General features: G+C 35.9%; 1 protein-coding gene across 2 annotated transcripts in view; it reads right to left on the bottom strand.

Moving 5' to 3' along the window:
* Vps41 (VPS41 subunit of HOPS complex) overlaps positions 1–20,984 on the bottom strand; it is a 157,379-nt gene that overhangs the window by 4,035 nt on the left and 132,360 nt on the right. For both annotated transcript variants that reach the window (XM_005319206.5, XM_013355978.4), the window contains exons 19-25: positions 20,315–20,459; positions 19,077–19,118; positions 18,468–18,518; positions 16,019–16,156; positions 11,042–11,096; positions 8,847–8,987; positions 7,199–7,335 (exon numbers count right to left, since the gene is read on the bottom strand). In XM_005319206.5, coding sequence (XP_005319263.1) covers positions 7,199–7,335; positions 8,847–8,987; positions 11,042–11,096; positions 16,019–16,156; positions 18,468–18,518; positions 19,077–19,118; positions 20,315–20,459 — 709 coding nt within the window. The remainder of the gene's footprint in view (positions 1–7,198; positions 7,336–8,846; positions 8,988–11,041; positions 11,097–16,018; positions 16,157–18,467; positions 18,519–19,076; positions 19,119–20,314; positions 20,460–20,984) is intronic.

Here is a 20,984-nt window from a genome sequence, read left to right as displayed (position 1 = left end):
GTCCTAGCAAGTCTCCTGGCAGGGATGAACTTTTGACTTTCTTCATCCAGACATCAACATCAACTCTAACCCTAGAAGGGCACTTTACTTCCCAGAGGCTTAAATTCATGCCACTGGGGAAGGCAAGCAAGGAAGTGGCCATCTACAATAGCCATGTGTACTCTTAAAAATCAACAAGAGTGCTGGATTTGGGTGAATCTAGTCAAAGGCCTTTCTCATTTATAAAAGCAAACATTCAAGAAAATAGAACTAATGCCTAAATTATATTTCTACATGTCTAGATAGATTACTAGTACTGATGAGGAAGAGATTACATTCTAGTATTATGTTAATTGGAAATTGTTTATGAAGTTTTCTTTAAAATTCTACAAATGGAGCTTTTAATTCATTTAAAAATATCAAGATTTTAAGACATCATTAAAGCACACAGATGTTTTTCTTGGTATATTTTTCTCTTTCTAAGAAATACTGATGTCAGAATACTCAAAGAAAATTGATAAGCAAACATACAAAGCTGCTCAGCCTCTGTCACAAAAATAAAAAACTTCAGAAAAATAGTGTCAGTCACAATATCTTCGGTGAAATATTTCAAAAAGAATTGGCTCCAACCCTCAGGGAGTGTTCAGAGCCTATTGTATAAATAATTCAGGTGAAAGGACGAGCCAGCAGTCTAGACAGAGGCCACTGGGTCTGCAATCTAAAAAGAAAACAGCAAAAACTGCAAACTGACAAGGAACCGTCTCCTCAGCAGGATTACATTTTCTAAACAGGTATACTCTGTCTGCCTGCAAAAGGTATTTTTTAAGAAAAATTTCAGTATTCAGAGGAAAACAGCCATGAGAAGGAAAAGTATAAAAATACAGCTTATTATATTACTTCCTCCTTTATCTGATCAAAATCCAAGGCTCCAAGTCTGAGAAATATAAAAAATTTTGTTTCTTTGATATGATGCCAGGTAGGTATATTTAAAAAAATAAATAAACTGTAGAAAGTAGTCATTCACTCCGCAACATCTATAATAATTTGAAGGCAAGCAAAGATGGTTAAGTGGAAGGTATAAGATTATATGCAATATTATTCAGGCATTGTTTTCCATTATTTGACACATGACAAAGGATTATGGTAACTAGGCATTTCCAGCAGCAATTCTATTAGTAATTCATGAAAAAGGTGCTGCTGACACTGATTTCACCCCTAGAAGTTCATATGTGGCAATTACCATGCATGTCTTTATTATAAAATCCTTTCTGGTTAAAAGTCAGATGCTGCAGCAGCTGGCTTAGGGTCATCTTCCTGCTTTTCTGACCTTCACACTGCTGAGTTCTGACTGTTGCCCGTTTTCCCACTGTGGGTCATCATCTCCTACTTGTCTCCTTCTATCCTTGTAAGTTTGGTGTTCTTTACATATTTAGGGCACATGCAAGCTCACCTGTTACCAAGTTTTCAATGACCAGAATGAAACAATCACTGCTGTTCTTTCTTTGAGTACTACAGTGCTCTCATTACTTTGGGGTAATTAAAAAAAATATTTATTCAGTTTTAAGGATCATGTCCCTTTTCTTACCTAGGTAGTTCCTATTTTCAAAAGCATGCTGACTCCAAGATGAAGTCACTTTTAACCAGGAAAATCTTCCTTGCCTGTTTCCTCCTGTTTTCCCATAATTTCTTATTCTGTTAGAAAGCTTCTGATGTCACTTTCAGAAATTAAAATCAGTTTGAAACACCTTGTGATCTTTGAAACATCTCCGTCTGGTACATAAACAGCACCACTACTAATCTTTGTTATCCTTATTGCTTGTAAAAATTTCACCAAAGATAAATTACTGTCTTCTCTTTACTCAACTTTGTAATAACATTGTTTCCATTTAAAAAATATTTAACATTTCTTATGAAGTATATAATATCTTTCAGAGACTTATTTTCCTTATGAGACTTAACTCTTTTTTTCCAAGATTATCCAAATATTTGAGCCAACTTCTTCCCACATCGTTCTCAATTACTCTTGGGTCTCTTCATGGTTCTAAGTTTTTCTAAATTCTTTATTAACATGACCTTTATTCTCTCCTTTCTCTTCATACTTTTCAAGACAATCAACTATAGTTTCTATATGCAATTTACTTGTATATTCTGTCCAGCTATAAATTTAAATAAAAACGTATTTCTAAGACAGCTGAAAATCAATATGAAACCTTGAATGCACTCTATCTTTTCCTTCTGGTTTCTCTTCAGTTCATCATCCATAATAATTCCAATCAAAAGCAGAACACCAGATTCATAGACATTTTATAAAGCAATGAAAGAACTGTACATAAATGAAGGTATGGTTCAAGAGAATCAGCTACTATGGGGAAAAAAATGCCATCCAAAAATAGCTTGGGTTTTTGAAATCTTTATTTTTTGAACCTAGGGGTGCTCTACTACTCAGTCACATCTCTAGCCTTTTTAAAAAATCTTTTTATTTGAGACAGGATCTTGCTAAGTTGCTGAAATTGGCTTTGAACTTGTGATCCTCCTGCCTCAGCCTCCTGAGTTGCTGGGATTACAGGCGTGTGCCAATGCACCAAAATCTTTATTTTAGAAGTTTTTGAACATTGACTTTTTGCTGAAATTGCCTTGTTCATACCGCAATACTTATCACTAGAATTGCAAATGACAGACAGTTACATGGCTTGGCAAGTCCCAGAATGATAGAGAGTTGGACTGAGAAACTTTCTCCCTCCTTTCTAATTAATCCTTTAGACCAATGTCATGGGGCTTGAATTCTAGTTGAAAAGCTTTGCTTTTGGTTGGCATTATAATCAAAGATGATGAATAGCAGAAATAAGATGGAAAATATAGACTCTCAGGTTTCACAGTTAGTTCAAAAACAATCTTACAATTGTATTTAAATTTACAACAGCACAAAGTATGCATGCAGAAAACTGATTAAGGAATCTGGTTGGACGTCACAGACCTTCTGTGTCATCCTGAAATGGCAAAGCTAAAAATTTGAGAAGAAAGTGTATTTCAGGGATTTAAAGTTTAAAAACTTAGTATATAAGCTATTAACTTTTTTCCTATGAGTAAAAAACCCACATGCCCCCACCAAAAGGCACATGAGAAGAAAGTCACTATTTTCTTACATCATTTTTCTGTGAATTTCAAAGTAAAGATGTAAAAAATAAGAAATATAGGGGTTTGAAGCCAATGTATAGGAAAATAACCCTGGTAGGCATGGAGATGTCTAGAGTAAGTATGGGGAAACAGAGGCCCAGGGATATGCAATGACTTGCTCAGGATCATGCCCTGGTTTGTGAAAGCTCAGACTCAGGACTTAGCAAGTGCTGGTTTCTCCACATCAGCTCCCTCTTCAGGACAAGTTAAAACAGGTTTGCTACTACCATCACCACCCTGCCTGCAATACCCATAATGAAAAATTAAGGATGGACTGCAATTGGTAGATTGGTGGCTATAAAAACTAATGCAGGGCTGGGGATGTGGCTCAAGCGGTAGTGCACTCGCCTGGCATGCATGTGGCCCGGGTTGGATCCTCAGCACCACATACAAACCACGATGTTGTCTGCCAAAAAACTAAAAAATAAATATTAAAAAATTCTCTCTCTCTTTAAAAAAAAAAAAAACTAATACAGTTTTGGATGAAAAAGGCAAAGAGGTTTGGGTTCAAACCTAGCTAGTCACCTTCCCAGACTGATAAGTCATTTACCCTTTTTGACACTTTGTCTTCTACTCTGTGAAATGGAGATGACAGCTCATACAGGACTGTTGTGAAGATAAAATATTTCTCAAATAAGACTGCCAAAAGGTGTTTTAAAACAAAGATGCTGAAATTGTTAAGAAAAAAATGTCTTCAACAACAGGAAACAATATAAATGCTAAATAAAAAAAATGCTTAATTTATAAATAAAAATGTTTAAAAAATAGAAAATATAAAAATATTATTTATACTACATATTTTGGAAACCATTTGTGTCAAGATGAATGTAATTTGTTCTTGAAATCAAGTTTAGGAACATTTTAAGTTTATGAAATACAAGCTACTTTCTTTTTACTGACTTCATGAAATTTTTAAAATTAAGTTGGACAGTAAGGCATGGTGGTGCACATCTGTAATTCTAGCAACCTGGGAATGCTAAGCCAGGAGGATCGTAAATTCAAGCCCAGCTTCAGGAAATTTAGTGAGACCCTGTCTCAAGATACAAAATAGAAAGGACTGGGAATATAGTTCAATAGAATAGTGCTCCTGGGTTCAATCCCCAGTACCAAAAAAATAAAAATAAATAAATAAGGTAATTACACTTTCAAGGTAACAGGAGATTGCTATAAATTAAACTAAATTGATGATGTAGTTTAACTTTGTCAAAGGCATCTAACTTGCCTAATGATGCTAAACCTAGGCTGAAGAGAGATGTTATATTTTAGAAAATACCAAACTTTAAAATCAGAAGAGTTGTTCAAGTTTCTCCCCCATAACTTTCTCTATCCTCTTTCCAATGAACAACTAGATAATGAAATAATCCCCCAAAGCATTTTCAATGCCCAAATAATTTCAAATGCTCATACTTGATTGTACATCTCCCCTTAGCTATTCCCACTGTATATTAGCAACAGTATTTCTCTAACATATGACCCTGGATCTCTGTTTACTGGAGCTGGTTTTTGTCAAAAATTCTTGGCAATTCACAGACATGCAAAATTTCTCTCCAATTTTTGAGATTAACATAATTGTCAAGTTTTTATTTTGCTAAGTGAGAACTTGTAAAAAAATCAACTATAGTTTTATGCAACATAAAAACAAGGCTAAGTAGAATCAAGTAAAAGACATGTATGTGAAACTCTTCTAAAAAGTGCAAAAGGCTCTATAAAGAGATGTTAAGTTATTTTTACAATGAATCCTTGTAGGTTGCCTAGGGAAAGAAAATAAATAAGTGGCCACTAATGAAAAAGAGCAGCCTTTTCCCATAGGGAAAAAAATCCTAAATCCCTTCTTTATCCATGAGTAAGAAGTATTCCCTGGGATTCTCTGAAAAACCTCTCCAGTAGACCATGTTTTCTCTATATCCTCCAATAAAACCTCTGAGCTCCTGTGGAGACAAAATATATGGCATTTTCCACATGCTTTGCCACCTTCCCTCTGGGTGGGTCCCTTCCTCTCCTGTTGAGAAGCTGCTCTTTAGGGGAACTTTAGGCAACAGCAGCTCTTTGGACCCACTGGCTAAATAATTTTGAGCCTCAAACATATTACCCAACTGCATATTTACACAGCTTAAGGAAGAGCTCTCAGAATATCTTAAAATATAATTAAAAGAATAAAATATTGATTTAGCAGATGTTTTAGTGGGTAATTTTTATGTTCAGAATTCATTTTGCAGTTAGTAATAATTATTTCCAGTTGACTCACAACTATGCAAATTTGTTCATAAAAAAATGAATGAGCAGTGAGATTACAGTGGTATCCATGCACTTGGTTCTCTGGAATAAAAGAGCCTAATAAGAGGGGTTTATCAGGTGGTTTTGCAGGCAGCGTGGAGAGGGGAAAAGAGAAGGGCACATTTTTCACCAAAGGCTAAGCTTCATGCACTACAGTTGAAGGATCTCGCTCTTGGGTATAGTTGTTCAAAGATGCCTGGATGTCTTCTCAATAAATTTGACCTGGAACTTTGAGCATATCCTGGCATACGCAGGGAAGTTTGTAAGGACTGGCAAAGTGCAGATCACTGTCAAACCTCACTCCCAGAGGTTTATAAGGCTGGGCACTGAACTCATTTTCAACCAAGCCTTGGCGCTACTGAATGTCCTGCCTGAATTACTGTTCTGCATTCGTAAGGCACTGCACACGGTGGGAGCACCTTGTAGTCCCTCTCCTTGCCTACGAACCCATCCTATGTTCTATTTCCTTCTTCCCTGTTTCCTCCCCTATTAATATTTCCCTTGGGTCATCTGTAAACCTCCAATCCCACTGGAAATAAACACCTTCATATTGTTCAGCATTTTGCAGAACAGTTCCTCTCTTTGGCTTAACTGAATACAAGTTTCTCTCCAACTAATCCCATTTCCTAGCGTGCAGGGTTCCTGATCTCTCATATCCCCAGCTGCAAGAAAAATGTCTCCTCTTAAAGATGTGTCATCTAGTCATCAAAGCTGCCTGTGGGCCACATGGGTAACATTCTAGTTCACTGAGGATGCTGAAGCCTGTCTAATAGCACCCTGCCTCCTCCCACTACTCTTCAATATCCATTTGGATGCCTCAGTCAAGGCTGTGATCTCTGTTTCTTGATTAATTTTACTTCAGTGACCTTTACCTTTGCCCTATTTTTTAAAATTGCAATAGTAACAGTATCAACACTCCCTAGCTATAACCTCTTGTTTCTCTAGCTCTGTCATTCCTTCACATCTCTCATATCCATTCTCTATGACATTAAATTTCCTTCAACTTTTTCTCTTCACCTAGCCTCCTACCTAAGGCTGTCACCTGAGTTCCAGCAGATGGCTCGGTACTCCTCACTCTTTCTAGAGATTACTGTCCAACAAATTCTCCCTATAATGCTCCTCTTACCAAATTCCAGGAATTATCCATTAAAACAAAAACGCATTTTAAAGTGAATTAGAGAAAGAATACAGTGTGAACGTTTAAAGTTATGTGTTTTAAACAGTTTCAAATATTAAGGAAACTACCAGTGTTCTGGAAAACATCAGGATGCTTTGTAATTAGTATATTAATTTATATGAAAATAATGGGTTTCACTTTTCTTATCACAAATTCTGAATTAACAGGGATAATAAAGTTGTGCTATTCTAGCAAACAGACAAAAGTTAAACAGAATCCTGTTATTTCAACCTTTTTGGACAATGGATTACTAAATGGCTTCAATAAAAATTATTAACTACTGAAAAATATTTTTTAATTTCTCCAAAATGGACACAATATTTATTCTCCCTAATGATGTTTGGGTGGTCTGATTTCATACATAAATGTAAAAATGCCTTCTTAATGTGAAGAAAAATCTGAGAATGGCTAAGGAATCAAATGGCTTCCTGAAGGGGTGATGTTTTCAGTTAATCTACTTGAAGTTTTCCAATTATCTGGGCCTAAATAAAATGTCACTGTGAAATTTAAACCTCACTAATATCTAACATAAACCTTAGAAATGTTTATCTTGAAACAAGCCCCTAATTAAGCCAAAAAAAAAAGGATACTTACTTGCAAATTGTAGTCTTGCAATATTTTAACTAAGGAATCTCTCAGATTGGGAATCTCCATTCCTTCCTTAATACGGTGAATCAGCAGAATTGGATCAACATGGGTGCCAATATTGTTCAACAAGCCAGTAATAAATGCTACAGAATACCACACAAAACAGCACATAAGCAATGTTACAATGTATTTTATTACACAAAATGCAACTTTAGACCAAAAGTAACTTAAAAAGATTGTTTCTTTCAAAGTAAGTGTTAAAACCACTTGGATTTTTTTATGCCATTTGTAGGAAAATGGACGGAATTTGAGAATATTACATTAAGCAAAATAAACCAAACTTGGAAAGTTGAGGGCTACTGTGTTTTTTTCTTATATGTAGAAGCTAGAGAGAAAAAAGGGAAAAGAAAGGTGTGGGAGAATCTCGTGAAAAATCAGAAGAGAAGGGGAGAGAAATGGGAAATATTGGGAAATGACATTGGCAAAATTATATTGTGCATGTACACATATAACAACAAATTCTACAATTATAATGCACTAATAAATATGGAAAAAAATTGAATTTCTAAGCTCTCAAGAACCAGTTTTCCTTTAAAGTTTAAATTTTCAAGAACTAACTTAAGACATAAAAGAGAAACTAAATGAGAACAGTTTAAAAACAGTTGAACAAATGATCACCTCTATTCAAATCTTTGTCTTCAAAATATAACCAGTACTGTCAAAGGGATGCAACTAATATTTTTGAGAACTTCCTGTGGCTCAGCTATTATATAATATTATATAATATGCCTTGGTATCTTATAAAGTAGAATATTGAGTGTCTCTATTTTACAATCAAAGGAAATAGGATGTTAAATTTACCCAGGTCACAAAATTAGCAAGTAATGAGCTCAAATTCAACCCCAGGCCAGACCCAAGTTCATGATATGGTCTATGCTATTCATCTGGCCTCCTAAGGTCCTTAAACTACTACTTTATCATGTTCAATTAGATTCCTTGTATTTTCAAGACATAAAGTCATCAAGCCAATTTCAGATTATGGTGTAGGAACATAAAGCCTTCCTTACCACTCCCCATCAAAACAAAACAAAAGATTTTAAACCGCATTGCTAGTTTCTGAACCATTTCTACATCTTCAAAAGAGGACTTGGGTTACTGTTAGGTGACTGTTCTTGTTCCAAAATGGGAGGAGAACCAATGCAAATGATCAATCTGAGGGCTGCACTAATAAAATGGGGTAGAAGCTCCTGGTGCTGCACTAATAAAATGGGGTAGAAGAAAGTCTGAATACTATCATGCAAACATCAAAATATGACCAGCATCAAGCAACAGTACCATAAAGAGAGAGTGGCAAAGGTTATGTACTTTCATAATAAATGCCCCCATACACAAACTAAAACCAAAACCCAACCAAGAAATGTGCCCCTGGGGATACAGTTAAATAAGCTGTAAACCACTTGTTCCATGTCACACCTGGGTGATGCAAAGTGATGAGGCTCCAGCCTTTTCTGCACAGGGGTCTTAGGAATCCTTACAACAGGTCTGCTTGTATTGTAGAGATCTTGCTATATTTTTGACTCAATGTATCCTGAGATAATTCTTATTAAAAAATAACTAGAAAGCAATTAAAATCACAGATGACTTTTCTACTTACGTGGTTTGTCAATGGAATATAAAATTAGATCTTCCCAGAGTTCTCCATCATCTTGCTCCTTGGCAAATTCAATTGCTTTATCAACATCATGCAACTCCTCCATAATCATCTTCAGGGCACTTCGGCTATTGCCCATCCTGCCTATGTTAGAGAGAAACAGCATATTTCTTAATTTGTTTACACAGTTTGAAAGCTAAGACAAAAGCATATTTTCTTCTGTGACATTAGCGTTTACTACCCACAACATGGTAAATATCTTTTGTTAAGTGTTCACTTCATGAAGAGTACTTAAATATTTAAGTGCTTGCATAAATTAATCATTTAGTCATCACTATAATACTATGATGGATGTTCTACTAATGATCTTATTTCACAGAAGAAGAGTAGATATGTTAGGCACTTGTCAAAATCATACAGCTACTAAATAATACAGGTGAAATTTGAGCTCAGGGATGCCAGATTTTACCTGCCTTTTGACAGACCTGTACTTTTTTAGTCAATGTTAATACCTTCACATTCAGATACAATTTACACATTGAGAGACCTTGGAAATCATTCTGCCTCTTTAAGGTGGTTCTGCATTTTGCTTATTGGGTAAAAGTGTGACTCAATTTTCAGTGGGTTACTTCATTTCTTTCTTTTCCAGGTTCTAGGAAAAGCCATTCAATAACCTTCATGAGGGAAAAGTATTTATCAGCTATGCTTCTATTAGCTAATTACTGATCTTTATACACTTTGTTCACTGGTATTTCAATTGTTTTAATAATTTAGATCAGTTTTTACTACACTTCATGTTGAAAGCCTTACTCAGTGGAGGGTGATCAGGCCTCTGCCTTGACTTTGTCCCCTCACGTATGGTTTGGATGTGAGGTAACCCCCAAAACCTCATGTTTGAAACTATGCAAGCATATTCAGAAGTGAAATTACTGGGTTATGAGAGCCTTAACCCACTCAGTGAATTAATCCCCTAACAGGGATTAACTTAGTGGTAACTGAAGATGGGTAGGGTGTAGGAAGAAGAGGTAGGTCACTGGGGGTGCGCCTATGGGCACATATATCTGGTGAGTGGAGTCTCTCTCTTTCTCTGCGCTTCTGATTGTCATGTGAGCTGCTTCCCACTGCACACTCTTCCATCATATGTTTTGCCACATCTCAAGCACTGAGGAATGGAGCCTGCTGTCCATGGGCTGTGACCTCTAAAACCATAAGCCCTCAAACTTTTCCTCCTCTACAATTGTTCCTGTCAGGTCTTTTAGTCACAGTGAAAAAGCTGACTAAAACAATGAGTTACTTGAGGTTATGATCAGAATCCCAAATACACACTTAAGTAACAAAATATAGCCACATAAGCACTTCTAAGGAAGGTAGGTTCCATAACTGGATAGTTCCATGTCTATTGCTGAGCACCCATGGAGCTGCCTGTGCACAAAAGGAAACAGAAGATATGGATCATTTTCCAACAAAGGCCAAAGGCAGTGAGTGTGGTATGAGAGAAAGATGTGAAGTGGTAAAATACTAATGGGGTGGGCTGGAAAGTAACACTAGACAGGAAGCGCACATGAACTCTGCTGTATGCCACCAATTCCTGTACAGGGGTTCCCTGTGAGCCTTTCAGTGAAACCTGCATTGCCCTGATGCATTCTGGAGGAACATGAATAGACAAGAAGTTCTGTGTCTTGGTATGCAGGGTATAAGAGCTATGACACTTGTAGAAGTGGGAACCTGAAGACCAGGGACAAATGACACAACTAGAGTCTATTAAAAAGGTCTCCTTTCGCTCAAAAACTCCATATTCAATTGCATTTCCCCCTTCGCTCAAAAACTCCATATTCAATTGCATTTCCCCCAATTATTTAGGATATGGGTTTTGAAAATGAAGATTATTTTTTACCATTATAATGGTAATATTAAAAAAGGTAACCCATCTACAATTTTAATCTATGTTGTGGTGCAACAGTTTTAATTGTTTGTTGTTTATTATATATTGCTAGTATGTTCTTTCAATATCTTTATTCACTAACTTCCCTTTTATTCTGTAAATTATTTTTTCATATATAGAATTCTTGTACAAAATAGGCTTGAACTTCTGTTATTAATATCTAATATTAATATCTCTGTCCATTCATACACAATTTACATCAGGTTGCACCCCATTTCTTTGCTTATGGGGACCAAAATGAATAAAAGTTACTTACTTAGAAGATACACTGTCTCTTCTACAAAATTTCTCTGCTGACAGATCTCAAGAGCCTTCAATTAAAGCAGAGTAAAAATGTCACTATGAGGCTAGCAGACAAAAATAAATATTGATAGTCACTTAAACTTATAAACTTGAAAGAATTTTTCCACTGCTTTTCTTTGCAACAAAATAAACAAAATACAAATCTCCTAGGTCTTGCTGGCAGACTCATTTGTCTCTCAGAGTTACTGAATCCTACACAATTTCACTGACAAAATATTTGAAGTAACTCAGAACATTCTATGAGCAAAGGCAGAAAATATGATGCTGAAAAAAAGGACTGTTCCTAGTAGTATCTCTATGCTACTTCAAGTTTCTTTACAGCACTGCTTCCCATCAAATCTATAGTCATTTGTTTAAATTGTTTATTTTCTCTAGAATACAAGCTTCAGGAAAGTTGTTCATTGTTACTTTTTCCTAGCATTGAGCTTACCATATGCCCACTAAACATTTGTTGCCTAAATGAATGAATGAATGTAAATAATTGCAGCTCACGGTGTTTGAAAGAGAACTCTGCTCAAGAATTTGTCCAAAATGAGAGAGAAAAACATCTGATGATGATCAAAAAGGATCAGAAAGAGGAGATGAAGAAATGAGGGACTATACACATAATAGCATTTCTGTGTGTGTGTGCGCGTGCGCTGATAAATAATTCTAAATAAACTGGCATACATTTACTATGCTTTGTGTAGGTTGCTAGAAGGCTGAGTTAGAGAAGATACAAAGAAGATGACAATAATTAAAATGTTAATGACGACCTGTGAGATGAGGAGAAAGGAAGAGGCTTAGGAGGAGTAGAGGCAGCATGAGTATACCATGGGAACTTGGAGTACAGGGAGAAGTGATAGATGTGACATGTTATTCCACAACTAGCAGAACATGAAAGGAGAGTTATGTGCATGAAGAAGGGATGCTGAATTCATGTGGTTCCAATTCTGAAAAACTTCAGAGAAGAGATATCATTTGAACCAGGTACAGTTCAACAGGGAAACCTTATTTCATAGCCCTCCTATAAAACCTTCTCGCTGCACTGCTCTGCTCATACTCAGAGGGAAGAGTCTTTCTGGTATCCTACAAGGCATCCAACAGCTCTCTCTGCTCTCCTAGAGCAGGTTCCTTTCCTCTGCTTACCTCTCCAATGTGTCCCCTCTGCTAAACTGTTTCCTCACTCATCACTTTCTATCCTGGCAAGGACCTCAGACAAATATTCCTATGGCCCTCACATCAGGCCAGTTCCTAGGCATTCACTTCAAGCATGGCTTCACAATTCTTTACCAATTATTCATTTAATTTCCATTCACTAGGGTCATGTGTACTCTAAGTCCTATGCTTTGCACAAAGCCTGACACATATGGGGTGTGCAAAACATATTTTTAAGAAGTGAGCAGGCAGTAAATATTTCAAGAGTAAGTTTACTGGGCTGCATATTTAAAATGGTTATTTAAAAACAACCAGCCAAGGTTGTTTTGTAAACAAGAATCCAGGAAATAAAAAGAACAGTTCAAGTTAATTAGCTCTTTCTGCTCAGTGATCTATCTTGGGAAATAACAGCAGGAGCTAGTTTTGATATTTTGATTTTTGACTTAAAATTTTTCTGTAGGCGATATATTTTAAACCAGCTAAGGGGCAGGAAAAAAAATGATCATAGAGATTAATGTAGCAAGAAAGGGAAAACAAAAAGAAAAAAACAAGCATCACCTTCTCAAGAACTGCAATGAAACAAGGATGGTATTTTAAGGTACACACACCACTTAAATAAGAAGTGAGAATAACTGAAGGTCACAATGAGAAGAAAGCATATAATTCAATGACTCACAAGATTCCTTTCAAATTAGGTGGCAGAGAGCACTAGTTGTCCTCTAGTATCCTCCTCCCATTTCTTCCACACTAATGGAGGAATTTTCTTACTTTCTAACATGGGTGTATGACCACCTGGACTTAGAGAAAACATCTCCCAGCCTCCTCAACTAGGAGAATGTATTTGTCTCAAATCAGAGTTTGCAGCTTCAAGGCTTGCCCAAGTTGCCCAAAAAAACAGCCACTTGTTCTATGTGGTTATTTAAATCTAAATTGATTTAAATTAAAAGTTGGGTCCTTGTGCACCTGTCATGTTTTAAATACTTAATACTGATGTGTGGCTAGTGCCAAGTTGGACAGAGTAGATTACAGAACTTTTTCAACTCTACTGAACATTTCAAGCAAAAGTGATGCCAAAATTCATTTATTATATATTATCAAAAATGAAAATTCATGTGGAAAGAAATGTTTGAAGGCAAGCTGAAATTACCAATGGAAAGGAATTCAAGAAGATGTGTATCACCAAATTCAAAGATAATCTGAAATGTGAATTTCATAAATAATTAAATGATTGTTACTAGAAAAGTATTAAAATTCTCCTCTTCATAAATGATAAGAGAATCTGAAAATCTCTAGAAATTTTAAGTATTAAAAAAGGTATTTCTAGTACACACTATTTTTCTATTAATACAAATATGGCCTAAGAGCATCTTTGATTCTTAAATGTTTCTGGACCATAGTGCTCCCTCTAGAGGAAAGAGTAGGGAATCTAAGATTTCTAAAGTGGGAGACAGGAATACACAAAGGCACTGTATTTCATTCACTATATGATCATTGCCATGTATTAACGTACATTCATGAGTATTCTGTGTATACTCATCTTGTACCAAAGACAGATTTTTAAGCAATACCAGCACTTTTTTTTTAAGCTTCTACATAATGGTCACATCCCACTATCTTGCAAAAGATTTTGGCATAAAAATCTGTGATGACTATGTAGTGAAACATGGATATATAGATGTAAAGGGAAAGTGGTATAAAATAAAAGTGAAAATGTAGAAAATTGACAAATTGAGAAAAAATGATGTAAAAGTAATTTTTAACTCTCCTTTTTCTGATTAGTAAAGGTAAGGAAATTAGAAATTTGAGAGTAATAATAGAAATTTATCAACTGTAAATTAAATAATGACTTCTACCTAACCTTGACCCTGTCATCTTTTATTCACTTTTTAAATCCTTTTTAGTAAAAATCTATGAACTTTGTCTCCCAGCTTATTCCTCCAAATTCACAAATACTGCCACCTTGTGAGTGCTATTAGATATGAGAGAAAGCATAATTTCAGGTATAAATCTGCCAACTCTATAAAGCTGATGCTCTGCTTTTAACTATAATCAAATCAGATTAGCAAAATCAGGACCAGTGCCTAATAATCACATGTAGTAATACAGAAAAAAAGGATAGGCTGGAAGTTTAAAGGACTGTATTTTTCATGATGCCTACAATATTAAGCAATACCTAAGCTGTAATTTTAATTAACATTTTAAACATGAAAGATGATTCCTCATCATAGTAGAAGGATAGAGAGCCTAAAGTTTAAAAATCCATGTTCCAAGTCTTGGCCCTTGACATTTTAGCTCTGGGCTTTGGGATGTTTCTTTCAGCTCAAGACTCAGCAAGTTATGTATAAAGCAATTCTATCCATCTAGCAGCATGTCTGTAGAGATTAAATGTAACAAAGCACCTGAAAACACAGCACATACTATGAAGCATGACAGAAATATAAAGTTTTTTATTGTTTTTTTTTTTTTTAAACTGATGCAGATGTTCTAAACAAACTATCTGTCCTTCAGAACGAACAATTCCATACAAAACTTTTGGTAAATTTTTGTATTTAAAAGATGTGGTAATTTTAAATCCGCAAACTCTCGCGTTGGAACACTAGGCCCCCAAAGGGCTTTTGATGTGCTATCAGGGTATCTACAAAATTCTGGCTAAATACTACTGATTAAGGACTTCAATCAATTCAAAATAAAGTTGACCTGGATTCTTAAAGACTTCAACCAGTTGACAATTTGATATCAGCTGCCCTCTCAACAAAAGGAAACAACCTAAACTGAGCAAGAAATTGATTTTTTGGTGGGAAGTGTCAGGATTAAGTTTTTAATTTTATATTCAGGAGAGAGACCATACTTTCTATGAGTCTCTCTTTAGACAAAATAGGTAAACCTATATTACATGTCTTCATTCACTACTAGCATGCTTACGACCCGTTTAATTGGGGAACCTACTCTAGTACATACAGTAACTTTTTCATGTTATAAGTAAACATATATGGAAATAATATATGAGGTGATTAAGTATATACAGAATTCTTATTTTTAAGAAAAAAAGAATGATATCCTTTATTAATAAATCATGACTATCTCCTTTAAGATAGTTTTGGGTACCTGGACAAGAGTAATGTAAGGGTTCCCACAATAGATACTGACAAGTTCTGTCTAATGAAGACATCTCAATGACCTGTAACACTGAAGCCCTTCAGAGATTTTTACAAATGTAGATTATTGACTTTGTTCTTTTCTAAAAGTAATGATATACTCCTTGCCTTATAAGAATTTATAGGTGAATGGGAAAGAGATAAAAAAAGAGGTAATAATGGAACATAGCAGTGTTAGTGAAATATAGGAACAGAGGTGGATGTTTAGAGCAAATGTGGTCTAGGATCTAAGCTATCAATTTTGGCTTATTAAACTGGATTCCTCACTGGAGCAACTACTTTTGACTTTGGACAGAAGCAGCTCTGATGACTCAGCTCTGACTTCAAGGTGCCACCCTACTCTTGGGACACTGACTCAGACTCTTAATTTCAATTTAGTTTGATGGTTGACTGAGTCCTGGAATGTACATTAAACCTTTATGTCAATTAAGCCTGTCACAGAAATGCCTTAGCTCCTCACCAAAATCAAATTCAGAAGGACCTCCTGTTCTCATCAGAGCAGTCTGGCAAAACCTAAGCTTTGGTAGCAATAGTCTTTCCCTTGAACAGGGATATACAGAGGTGGGAAGAATGACAAATGGCTTAGCAACAATGACAACTCCTTCTGAACTGTACAAGTCAGGTAGTCTGTACCTTACCTTTTCAAGTGGGCAATGGGTACTATCTCGGAGAAAAGGTAGTAAGTTTGGTCGATCATACTCAGCATAAAGACTGATCTGTTTTTCATGGTAGCGCTGCCCTTTATGATGGTCTCTCTTGAAGAGTTTATGCAAATACTACAAGGAACAAAAATAAACCATGAATATTAAAATAGGAGAAACACAAATAACAGTCAACATTGCTACTTTTGGTTATAAACAGCTCCCATAAAGAGGTGGGAGAGAAGCAGTGTTTAGGAAAGTAACCCAGATTATGTAGAAGTGGGAAGGAGAATGCCTCCTATTGAGCAAGGTGATTCTGATACTTCTAGAAGGTTTCTAAGTGAACTGGCTCTGCCATAACCTTGTGACCTTAAACAAGTCACTATCCTCTCTGAGACTGTTTCTTTACCCACAAAGGAGCTTACTGGGTTGCTGTGAGGATTAAATGAGTTACCATTTGTAAGTCACTCAAAACTATGCCTGGTATATGCTAAACACTATAGAATTGCTAACAATAGTATCTGTTAATATCACCTGTCATTCTCTGCTTTACCTCAGATATAAAATGTTTGATTAGTGTTCTTTCTAGAAGATAAAAACTCTTTTTTTAATCACAGAAAAAAGAACATGTTCTTTAAAACCCCAGTAGTGGGAGCAAAATTAACTCTCATTCATTCCCTGTTTTCCTTTTCGAATCTTAGTAAGATGTGTGGTTGTAATGAAAAGCTGCCTCTATTGGGAACATCAAAAAACAAAAGTAAAAATCAAGAGGAGTAAAGAGGTTCGGAACCATTTTTAAAATCTGATTGCTTACCCTAATTGTTTGAAAAAGCTAGTGAACTTCAAAGGAAGTGAATAATTCACTTTCTTCTTACATGCAAGATTGTCTATCAATACAGTACTCAGAAATCAATGTTCAATATTTAGTTAAGTGTAAATAAAAAGCCCACAACCCACTAGAGATAAAGACTCGATCAAACCAATCACACACAGGGCATTCACACCTATAGTGATTGTAAACAGGTGAGTTGGTTCAAAATTGACACAGATCATCAGTCTGCCTGTAAAGCTGTGACTCTAAATGGGTGAGCTGATGTTTGATATTAGCTGTTGCATGTAACCATGACATATGTATGCACTAAAGAACCCACTCCTTGGGCTAACTGTTCACATCTCCCTAAATAAGGCAAGAAGGGCAGGAAAGAGTAGCATCAGATTGAACTCATCTTCTAGCCTGAGGTGTGATGAGGTAAACCACTAGGCATTGACAGTAGGGTCAGTGTATGTGGGCTGGGGTAGCTAGTGTTATTTCCCAGAAGCTCAAACAAGACAGGGAGGCTCTGCCCCATGTGCCAAGCCAAATTTATAGACACTGTATCATCTGTCAAGGAAGATGAACCATTTTAATGTGGATTCTTCCACCATTACCCTGGTTACTGTCACAGAGCCACCGCCTACAACCCTGTCTCATGGCTTAAGAAAGCCAGAATGCTTTATAAACAAATTCCCAAGGTGGCCAGAAGAGTGGAGCCTTCCTTGGGTAAGCAGATAATCTTGAGATTTCCGATTGTGAACAATATAGCAATAGCATCTGCACAACTCCTGAGCCACAAAAACAAAAGCAAAAAAAACATACCTTACATTTCTATTCTGTTTTCAAGAGCTTCAATGTATAAAACTAGCTTGAAAGAAAGATATTGTCCCTAGGCCTCTTCCTGGGGTACAAGAAGATGGGCAAAGATACTATATTTGATGCCGTGGTCCTACTGAAACGTTTTATAATTTTTTAAAGGACACAGAAAATATCTACTCCCTTAATAATGCAAAGCATGGAATAAAAGTAGCCCCCAAAGAAATCAAGACCAACAGGTGGAATACTACAAATACCAAGGCTACTAAAAAGAGATGAGATTAGCTACTGCCAGGGTGAGGGGTCAAAAAATGAAGCCCTGCTCTGATCACCCCTTGGTTAGAATGGTTGTATGCTATTTCTTTGGTGGAGAACTTGGTCTCTACACTGCACCTTCTGCTTTTGCTGTACTTTGCTATAGTTACGTTTAAAGGCAATTAAAGAGAGAAGGAGCTTACTCCTAGGCACAGTGGACAACACAGAAGTGAATACAACTTTTAAATCTCAATTCAATAGTTACGTTTAAAGGCAATTAAAGAGAGAAGGAGCTTACTCCTAGGCACAGTGGACAACACAGAAGTGAATACAACTTTTAAATCTCAATTCAATTGTAAGTCAAAGTTCAAGGGCCTGTTCTGCATTAACCCTAGCCCTGGATTCAAAACATATCACACCACATTTTAGTAATTTCAGAGTATTGTCTATGTAGTCAAATCTCCAGGTTAGGTATTAATCTCCATAAAGAAGTCCCTGACACTGAAAGGTGTTCCATCCCACTATTTAAACAAAAGGGGAAAAGAAGACTTCAAAGCTCACCACATGCTGTAACTCCGGTCTGTCTTCTAATTCTTCCACTACCTTTTTAATCTAAGGAAAAAAATAGAAAATTTTAAACAGAGTTATGAGGACACAAACACAGCTGCAAAATTATCTGATAAACACCTCTCGTCTTTCTAGTTAAAGTAGTACTAGACACTTATCTAGTAATCTGCTGCGATGGGGTGACTGTGGTTTGTTTTCTGGCCAGAACTCATGCTGAGGATTGATTCCCCAATGTAACAGTCTGGAAAAGTGGTGGGGACTAGTGCGAGGTTGGCATGACTGCCCCAGTGAAGGGATAAGGCTGCCTCTTCTGGCTGTTATTAAAGAGCAAGTGCGGCCCCTCCCAGTGGTCTTGCTGCTTCTGGTGCATTTGACTTCATTCTCCCACAAGTGCACTGCTGGCCTCTCCCACGTGTTCCCTGTCTCTCGCCATGTGATGCCCTGTGCCAGCTCAGGACTCTGCCTATGAGAAGGCATTCATTAAACATGGCCTCTTGACCTTGGACCAGAACCACAAGCCCAAATAAACATCTTTGTAATTTACCCAGTGTTTTGTTATTGTGTTATTAACTAATGGAATTACACATATAAAAAGCTACTCACTGAAATTTTATCTTCATTGTCCAAAAGCATGTCAACAGCTTTCTAAAATACAAAAATTAGCCACAGTCACTGAAATTTGCCACATAAGAACACTAAACACAACATAGTGTACACACTGCTACAGTAAAGGTGAAGGGCTTATTTTCTATGTTTAAGTTTTACAATGGCTTTTATGCAAAATAATAACCATAGAGGAATGCATTTTCAAATGTGTCTCAGTCTGAGGCCTATGTATTTTGCACACTAATAAGATGGTGCCCTGCTGTAACTTACCAAGCACAAACTATCCTGACATATTCTAGCCCCCAATGATGTCTCAATTATCCTCACAAATTTTCATGTGACTCTGGGGAGTGATGGAGAGCATCTCATTACCAAAACCTCAAAAATGAGCTTTTCTTAGTATCTGAAAATTGCCAATGCCTCCCTATGAGATTTCACAGAGATATAGAATCAGTCTTGTATAGAGAAGAAGGTAAGAGTTGGAAAAAGAATAAGACACCAAAAGTCTCACAGTGTATGAAGCTTACAGACTTTTGGAATTTACTTTAGCCACCTTTAAAATTCATGAAACATAAATGAGTTTATGATAAGAGAGAAGAAAGCTCATCAGACTGAGTGTTGTGAAGAATACCCGGGTCCTGTTCTTGAATCGGCTACCACCTCGCCATCCAAACTTTATTTTTGTTCTCTAAAATATGAAGTGTTGGAATAGATTATTCCTAAGGTCTCTTCTAACTAGAAAACTCGGATTCTTAACTTTGGCCCAAACTCTTGAATAGCAATTACTCTCAGCCCTTTCATCTTTTCCCACAGTTCTACATACAAAATTAGACTCAAGACACCTGGGATGATGGGTGGGCATGAGGGAAGACTGGGTATGGGGAAAATGTAATTAATTTTTATATATGCATGCCATCCTCTTAATCATCCTTTGCCAGAGAAATAGAGCCCCTCTACCTGAACTTCATTCTATAAGATCTATAGCCTTAATAGACTTGAATCAGTATAAAAAATAGACTAAAGTATCTTTGAGAAAAAGAGGTATATGTAGATCTTATCTAAATAAGATTAAGTTAATGGAGATTAATATAGCATATAATACCCCTAAATACAGAAAAATACAATTAAATGCATTATAATATAATGCATTAAAATTTAAGAGCTTTTAGAATCCTACTTTTTCATTTATCTAAAATTTCAATTTTCTGAATGAGATCAAATAAAAAATACATTACCTCTGAATCAAAATCCATTAATAAAACTATTTTATCCTTGATTGAACTGAAAAGATTATGCTTGTGTATCAGTTGGAAAACGTCTTTATGTCTTAATGTTAAGTATATTTCCAGAGCATTGCCATAGTTTTTGTCATAGGTATACCTGGTAAGAAAAATTTTTTACATTAATGTTCATCAGCAGTTATAATAAAAATACACTTGCACAGAAATTATGTTTTTATAATATTAAAAAAACATTTGTTCAGATAAGAAAGATAACTTAATTTTTGAGAAATATTCCTTGGGATTTAACAATTCATGACCAGTAAGTGCTTTTTCCTCAGAACCCTGCTTTCACCTTACTAGAATTCCAGAAAATTTATAACATTCATGAATAAAAAATTTTCATTGGGGGCTCAGCCTCAAAAAGTTTTACAGAAATCGTTTTACAGAAATCCATATACCAGACAATGAAGCTATGATCCAGAATGAAGGACATATTCATTTCAGAAACAGAAAAATCAGATAAAATTCTTACAAGCAGTATTCAGCTGACAAATTGTTTATATTCCAAAACCTTATCTATAAGGTGTTATATAAAATTGAAATGTTTTTCCATTGAAACAGTTTTTTTTTTTTTCACATTGATTAAGTCCCTCAGCCTGCTCCTGAAAGCCAACTGAACAAA

This window comes from Ictidomys tridecemlineatus, chromosome 2 (genome assembly GCF_052094955.1).
Source record: "Ictidomys tridecemlineatus isolate mIctTri1 chromosome 2, mIctTri1.hap1, whole genome shotgun sequence".
NCBI classification, from domain to species: Eukaryota; Metazoa; Chordata; class Mammalia; order Rodentia; family Sciuridae; genus Ictidomys; species Ictidomys tridecemlineatus.
This window is presented reverse-complemented; position numbering and strand designations above follow the sequence as displayed.